Source organism: Dreissena polymorpha, chromosome 2 (assembly GCF_020536995.1).
Source record: "Dreissena polymorpha isolate Duluth1 chromosome 2, UMN_Dpol_1.0, whole genome shotgun sequence".
NCBI lineage: Eukaryota > Metazoa > Mollusca > Bivalvia > Myida > Dreissenidae > Dreissena > Dreissena polymorpha.
In genome coordinates, this window is record NC_068356.1 from 91,306,304 (window position 1) to 91,315,367 (window position 9,064).

The 9,064-nt window shown below is 36.3% G+C and overlaps 1 protein-coding gene across 1 annotated transcript in view; it reads right to left on the reverse strand.

Annotated features, from left to right (window-relative positions):
• LOC127868029 (uncharacterized) overlaps nt 1–1,898 on the reverse strand; it is a 35,330-nt gene extending 33,432 nt beyond the window's left edge. Inside the window, exon 1 of the mRNA XM_052409589.1 lies at nt 1,742–1,898. Within this exon, the coding sequence (XP_052265549.1) occupies nt 1,742–1,792 (51 nt within the window). The 5' untranslated portion in view covers nt 1,793–1,898. The remainder of the gene's footprint in view (nt 1–1,741) is intronic.
• Between the last annotated feature and the right edge of the window lie 7,166 nt (nt 1,899–9,064).

Consider the following 9,064-nt stretch of genomic DNA (forward strand, 5'->3'; position numbering starts at 1 on the left):
TCATTCATTCATATTTTCATGACGTTTTCCTGCCATTTTGGTATGTTTGATTTGTACAAAAATATAGAAAAATAACAACTCGAGTATGGTGGTGGGTGGTGAAACGTCACGGTAAAATACGAGATTAGTTCCGAACTCGTCAGACCATATAATCATTTATACAAAGTGCATCATGACACGAGTATGTTATAGTTCAAACGTTCAGTAACGCTGGAAACGGTCAACACGTATATCAGCAGTCGATTGTAGCACGATAATTAAGCAACATGTACCGGTGTGTAACTATACCGACATCGACCAATAAATAAATATCGATTTCAGCTTGCTTATGCCGCATGCGTCACATGTTCAGTACGTTTATCAATGTTTTACATTGTAAATTCATGTCGTTGCTATTATCAAAACGAAGAGGTTTAAACAGTGCACTACATCAGTATTGTTATATATATATATATATTATGAGCAAAACTAAGCCGACATACACACTTACACGAGCGTTTTTATAGAAAGATTTCGCTAAAGACAAAATTGAAGTAGAATGACAAGTTAGTTTCATGTTGGGTACACATGTATACTATGGGTTAGTCATATTATCATATGGACATTACATAAAAAACGCATGTAGAAATCACAACGGCCGGACGACATTCGGGACAGAAAGAACTACATAGCTAAATTTATGTTTTTAAAGGTAATAGTCATAATCCGTTTACGAATGAATCTGAAGACGCATTCTTCACCATACATACGAGTCTCACTCCGGGACAACTTGGTTTAATGCGTGTGCGTAAAGTGTCGTCCCAGATTAGCCTGTGCAGTCCGCACAGGCCCATCAGGGACGACACTTTCGGCTTATAATATATTTTTGGTTTAAATGAAGACTCTTCTTAGCAAAAGTCCAGTTTAGGCTGAAAGTGTCCCTGAAAAGCCTGTAGGGATTGCACAGGCTAATCCGGGATGACACTTGACGCACATGCATTAAACCCTGTTTTCCTAGAGCGAGGCAACACATCGAAACGCTATACATTTACTAGCGTTTTAACCGACTTTCCCTATCATTGATAAGTTTCCTGTCGGCATGTTAGCATTTACAAATGTACTTTTCAGCCTGCTTAGCAAAGCCTATACCGGATGACGTAAACTTGCGGTCTGTGGTAACAGTTGTCTTATTTAAGTTTCAAAGAAAGCGATGTATATAAATGCCTAGCGCATATATGTATATAAGTAGAAGAATGCACATACGGATGTTAATACGTAAATAATTTCAAGTGGCTCATTGTATTCACATCAAGGATCCGGAAAGACAGTTGGTTGCAACTGCAGTTGCAGCCTGCATACAAGTAGATAAATTTGCAATCTGTATCTGTGTTAAGAGAAACTGCGCAATCAATACCATTAAAAACAATCATTAATGTAATAAACAACGTTTATACTCATTTATGTTGGCTTTCGTTTGAATTAAAAGTACAGACGTTCACTGTAGATTTTTTTTGTTTACAAATTACTGTCTTGGCCTTCAACCAAAGTAAGCGGACAGAGGTTACAGAGATAAAACACACAGAATGAGGGATATCAATAACATGCGCAGTAACATCGCAACCGAGAAAACGAAGTATCGCCTATTGCGAAATAACGTGGATATTTTAAAGTTAAAATTGAAAAGCATTTACGTTATGTCATGCGATACAACTGTGCATATACGTTCACTGAATAAATAGTAATGTAATAAAAACAGTCTTACCTTTCGACGGCGTTTCTTTTTTATATAATCGGCGATAAATACCCCTTCCATTTTCCTGCAGCTTCGATAAATGAATATCGACCAGCAGTCGGACTCACTATAACGCCGGTTAAACTGTAAACACTGTACTGCGCATGCGTTATGTTCAAAACGAGATCTGCTCATTGGATCGAAACCGTTACTATTATTGTGAACCTGTAAATAGTTATAAATAAACGCAATACAAAAGTTTAAACTAGCGTTATCTTTCGATACAATTTGGTATTTCCTACGCTGGGTTTTGTCGAATAGATATCCGCAATGACTGTAAAGCCTATTTTTAAACTGATTTCGTGTACATGCATGTATGAGTAATGAAAATATTGCGCAAAAGAATCGAGAAGCGTCTTGAAGCGTGATATGAAACATTTATCATATGAAAATTAATATATGGTCTACAATTAATTGCTTATTAGTCATTAAATGCTTCAAAAACGCTGTCAGTTTATGTTGTAAGTTATTTTATTCATGGTCACATTAAATGATCAGAACTAAAGTTGAGTTGCGTATGTTTAACGTCGTCATTACATTGGTCACTTTACATCGAATGGCTATTACATTTGTTGTACTATTTTTATCTTTCTGCTTGTTATTGATGGAAAGAATTACAGTAGGAATTGAAATATGTATATTAAACACCGCAAATACCTTTATATTATAATATAATAAGAGCATATAAATAAAATACAACAATGATGTGAAACAATATTTTATTTCACACTCGTCCTAGAATTGTCATTAAACATGGTGAACAAAAGGAGCACATTGTTTAGTATTCGTAAAAATACAGATACCACTACCAGATTTAAACGAAACTATTGACATGCATAAATAAATTTCTATTGTACGTGTATCAAATAGATGTGGTAAGGATATTAATTTTCGGGTCCGGTCTTTACGGAAGATAATATGAACACACCACGCGCCGTGTTCGGTTTTATCTGGTTCCCGTAACAACCTCAAGCTGTGCGTGATATCTGAGCAAGATTGATACAAGATTTTAATATAAAACGAAATAGTGTTAATGAAACTATAAATATAAAAGTTGGCAAACTAGAAGCCTAGCAAAATGATCGTTATTTGCGGTTTTGCGCCACGGTCCTTTCAATGGCTCTATATACGCTGTGCTACTTACAACAGTCTTAACTGAAGTCATTCTTGACAAACTCGAAACGATATTTAAGTGTAAAAATCAATACAAATGTATTTGAAATTTTCGAAACACATTCTTTTAGCTTTTTTCATTATTAAAACCACCGAAAACCATCATACACTAAAAATGCAGGAGCTTTAAACCTCAGAAATATCATGATTGTACGCACTTCAGATATGACTCGCTCTTAGAAAACGGAGCTTAATGTATGTGCTTTAAGTGCGGTCCCAGATTAGCCGGTGTAGTCCGCTTAGTCTAGTCAAGGACGATACTTTATTCCAAAACTCTATTTCCGCTAAGAAAGAATTCCTTTGAACAAACACTAACATAGGAGCGGAAAGTGTTGTCCAAATTTGCCGCGTATCAGGGACGCGTTTAGCGCAAATGCGGTTAGTCCGGTTTTCCGAAAGCGAGACTCGATTATGAATCAATATATGTAGCCTTGTCGATTCTTCCCAAAAGTGTCCGCCATGCGATCATGAAAGCCATCTGACATTGATGTCCAACCGGAGGCAAGCATAGTCTCTCTTAGAATTGTTATAGATCCTGAGCTTAAATATTTGAGCGGCGCCACGGCAAAACGAGACTTATTGCATGTGCGTTAACCATTGTCTCTGAACAGCCTGTGCAGTAAGCACGTGCTATTCGGGGACGACACTTTACGCTTTCATCGATGTTTTGTGTGATGGAAGTTTCGTAGGTACAAAAACCCAGTCTAGGCGGAAAGTGTCCTCCCTGATAAGCCGGTGTGGACTGCACAGGCTATTTAATTAAGCTCGGTTTTCACAGAGCGCGGCTCATGTCAATTCTTATTTTTATTAAGACGATTTACGTGGAAAAAATATAACGATCTGATCGGTTTAACATCATATCATGCAATTGTCCAAAATTAGGACAAGCTTTAAAGCAGGAAGGTTTACCATGCACGGAAGTTTCGAATCAATTCGATTCGTTTGACTTTCCCGGAAGTAAGTCTTAAATCGCGTATCGCTGTGATTCGTCGTGAATTTAAATATATAAGCCATACAATATGGATTGAATTACATAATAGTTGTATTACTTTCATGACAGTTCGCCACACAAACCAATTATGACATGAACTGCAAATAGTATACTAGTATTTTGTCTTCCTTTTATGTTACTTCCCCAGGTTAAGACGAAAACAAACATTAAAATAGAAATTTGAACAGTATGATAGTTTGTATTATCAGTTTAACAGTAAGTTCACAGGTCGGACCGACTTGGTTTGTGTGAGTTTGAGTGTGTGTGTGTTTTAAGTTTTAAGAATGAAACGTATGCCGGTTCAGCTGACTATGCATTAAGTATTTTAATTAAAGGGAGATAAACATGAGTATGTTTTCAGAAATCAGGAAAGGAGTTGTCTACCATATGACTGTTTTGTCCTATCGGAGAAGGAATTATCAAATTAGGTTATTCCATTTGTGAATCGTGACTCATGAATTGTGGATATGATTGTCAATTGCTCATCGATCCATATATATTTCTGACCATTTTATAATTTTCTTAATATAAGTTACGAATTGATCTTAGAAGTCAAATGTATTACTTAATTATCTAAACGTAACAATAACAATATCAAACCGGCATAAAAACGACAACTTTACATCCCGAATTGGAATAAAGCAACACACTATATCAATATGGACTGAATTCCCAACGGGGAGGCAAGTCATCGAGCTATCAAGAGATGCGTAATTATACATTATACATGTACATGTATAGAGCTATCAGCGAATTTGACGATATACGTAATGGTATCAGATTAACGTAATATTCAACGTATGTGTTACTGTATGCGTAATGATTATAGGCAGGTGCGGCTTGTACGAGATGGATCTTTAAAGCTGACTTCATGGACAACCTTCCGCTAAAATTACAATTTTATTGGTAATTAATGTGGGTTTTTAATTATGTTCCGAATTGCTGTAATATCAAGCGACTGAACTAACGGATACAACAACTGTGCCCCGTAGAAGAATAAAAACAATAAGAATAAAACAATAGATAAATGAGTAATCGTTTTGCAAAGGGCAAATTATTTTTCTTTTTATGTCTGAATCTTTATCTGACCAAACTCTGTTATCCTTCCATTTTCGCGCGATTATTGCCCAAGCATTGGATATGAAAATTCGTAAACAGGAACTGCAATATATTAAGTCTTGATGAAAACGTTAGGGCACGGTCTTACAGAAATGTTATTTTCGACTTAATCATGTTAAATGTCGACGACATCCTTTGACGTTATGTATTTGGTACAATCAATTATACGGGCTACGGATCGACCGAATCTCTATGTCAACACATAATCGCATTTTCAATCGGATAAAGGGATTTAATGCTAATACTTAGGTGACGAAGAACGCCCACGCACTATTTACGCCCACGTAATGTTTGGATATAGTACACCATATACGTTCTCCCCCAATATTGTAACATTCAATGCCGATAAAGCCAAATAAAGAGATGTACCTTCCCAGCATCTGGGTCTCAACACCATCCGCTAAAACGCAGTCAATACATACGTTATTCGTAATCCGCTGTTTTCGTTTTAAAGCTTATCACCAGTACATGGAAATTTGTTATTTATTTTTATGTTATTAATAATATTTATGCACATGTACTTTAAAAGCATAGTGAACATTAATTGTGAACGTTTTAAAGGGGCGGTCAACCAGATTGACGAAAAAAGAAAAGTTCTAAAATACCGTCATTAAATGCTTTTTATCTCCAGTAAAAAATCAAGAATAAAAAGAAAAAAAGTAACCTTGAACAGTGCTCGAACCATTGACCCCTGGAGTCCTGGAGTAAAAAGAGTAAAAAGTCTCCCATTTAGACCACTCGCCTATCCATACTCATACAATGAGCGTTGTATTATGTACTTTATATAAGCAATCCTCGTATTTTCACAAAATATAACGACAACAAAACTCTCCAAATTACCTGGTAGATACTCAGTAAAATTGTATAACCGTATATACTGAAAATATGTAAACTGAACAACATTTTTAAAGTAATGTAATCTACTAGTCTTGATATTTTAATCAATATAAACTTATAATTGTAAAAAAAAAACTACAGTATTTTTTAACTTTTCTTTTTTTCGTCAATCTGGTTGACCGCCCCTTCAATGCTGTTGGGGCTAAACACGTACACAATTTACTGAAAATGGTATTGCTCCTTTTAATACTCAACATTTAGGCCTATTATGAAAGCTCATTCTCATCATTATTTGATATTTCTGACAATAAATTATGTTACACCTGTTACGCTGAAAGTAGATAAATATATGATATTTGTTCATGTCAGTGTAAGATCGTTTGTTATTTCACGAGTCATCATAGAAAATATATGCGCCACTCGTGAAAATATTATTTTTCTATGATCAAGAGTGAAATAACAAACGATCTTACACTGACATGAACACATTTTTTTCTGTTATGCCCCCTTTCAAAGAAAATAAACAGCTATTTCCCTTTCGCTTAAAAGTTATCCTTTCTCCCGTGGCGTGCCTCAATACATTTCAATACAAAAAACGACGTCATTATACCAGCGAAATTCTCCGGTTAAACTCTTTTGCAATGTAAATAAACGGTGAAAAAAGCATACAATAAAAAGGAAATTTGTTGGATTCGATGGAATATCGTTTTTAATTCACTCGTAATCATAAAAATATATATCTTGAAGTAAATCTTGATATGATAATCTAAAAGAAAAAGTAGTTCCGAAAATTTGTTATTTTCATCGGTGAAAGTAACAATTTGTTTATTTTCAATGCTGTTCACTGCAGAAATGTCCTATTTTATCACTAGGTATGAAAGAAAATGTTTTATTCCTGGTTAGTATAAGGCCGGGGTTCCATGCATCCGTGTCCGCGCTCCGCGTCCGCGTTCCTTGTCCGCGTTCCATATACGGACACGGAGTATCTATTCCATGCATCCGCTTACTATTTTAGCCTTTCCGTGTAAAAAGCTCATTCCAAACGTGGTGGTACGTGGATTAGGATGTCGTTATTAGAAGAGCGCACATTTTTTTATGATGACTGCTGCGGCAGTACTGCATGTTAGTAGACGGAAACGCAGACATAGGTACTGGACACAGTACAGTTATATTAATACAGTTATTGGTAATATATTTGCGTTCAGATGCCGAGGCGCTATAACTGATGTCCAGCGGTACTGTCATACGTATCTTGTGGTGCCAGTTTTGTGTGTGGTGTCTTTTCATGTGAGACCATTTAAACACTTTGTAGTTGATACGGTTATTGTCCACACTACTAGTATTTAACCGGAACCAGTGTGTGAGAACCGACTTCCACTGCCGTGCTTTTGGGGGGAGCCAACCCATATGTCCAGTTATTCCCGCGGTAGGTGTATATTTTCCCACTCCGAGGTAGAAACGACACGCTCTATGATGTACGGCATTGATAAAGGCATAGTCCTGGGTTCCCCATATTGCTGCCCCATAACTGATAGTTGGAAACACTATACTGTCGTACAGTTTCCTATAGATTTTATACGGCATTCAACCAAGTGATTTGAGTTTTGATATAAGCAGTCCTAAGGCTCGAGTCGCCGACTTAGCGACATACTTGGCCGTTACACTATAGTCTAGAGATTTTGACAAAACAAGTCCGAGATATGGATATTCAGCAACACATTCGAGTTCATTGTTGTTACATGTTAATCTATAATTTGTTTTCACAACTTTTTTATTTCGGAAATGTATTATTTTACGCTTTATTGTATTGATAGTCATTTGTTTGGAGGTACATCACGATCCTTAGATATCAAGGAAAATCTGTAAGTCAGCCTCAGTCTCAGTAATGAGTACTAGGTCGTCACCGTAAAGTAAGTGGTTGATAGTCGTTTCTTCTATATGAACGCCTATTCCTGACTGGCTAAGGCGCAGGCTTAGGTCATTGAGGAAGAAATTAAACAAGGTAGTTGACAATAAACATCCTTGCTTAAAACCAATATTTAGATGTCACAAGGATTTAACGGTGTAATCATGGCCCTCTAGACTCGCTCATGCAATATTTGATGTAACGCACGGATATTATTATGTGTATACTACGTATGATCCGCCTCGAGCGACTGTTAAAGTTATCCTCAAAACGCCTATTTTGGAATAACTGACGATTGCATGTTTTAATCACGTAAACAATACATAAACACAATTAATCATAGCTTAAATTTAATTTTCAATATAATTAAGTACGAATGTAACTAAAATTGAATCTTAAGACTGATATATTAATACTTATTTTGGGGAAGAAAAATGTTAACACATCACTTCATTGAATATAAATGAAACTTAAAAAAAAAGCTATCACACGTCATAGCTATCCCGTTCGCACTGTATAGCCATCGCGTGCGAACGTCATAGCAATCGCGTTCGCAAGCCATAGATATTGTGTGCGTACGTCATAGCTATTGCATGCACACGTAATAAATAAAGCATGCGAACGTCATAGCTTTCGACTGCATACTTAAATGATATCGCGTGCACAAGTCATAGAACCCGTTAAATAAAATATGTCATATGTCACATTTATGCAACAGTAGTTATGCCATTTTGTTTGGATTTATGTAAACCGTTTAACGCATTTGGTAACCTGTTGCTATATACACACAAACAGAAACAGGTGTTTCGAAAAATCCTATAAATACTATCAATTGTAATGACTTCCTGGTAGTGTGATACAACATTAATAGCCAAAGACATATATGCCGCTTGATGCGAAAATGAGTATTATGTCATCTACGCCTAGCGTAGCGTAGCTCCAGAACATTCGGCGCATCCGCAGGGTCTGGCCAGGAGCTACCACGTGCGCTCATGAGACCCGAAAACATTTCGTGTCTTAAAAGCGGACAGCGTAGCTCCTGACTAAACTGCAAAAGCTAGGATAGAGCTACGCTGGCCGTATACAACATAAAACACATTTTCTCATGACGCGGATGATTTGAGTTAAATAATGTGTTTGACTTAAAAAACGTATAAATGATATATACAAAAGTATTTCACATATGATAACTGCCAAGAAGTACTACTACTATTACGACCACTACTACTACTACTTCTACTACTACTACTACTACTACTACTACTAC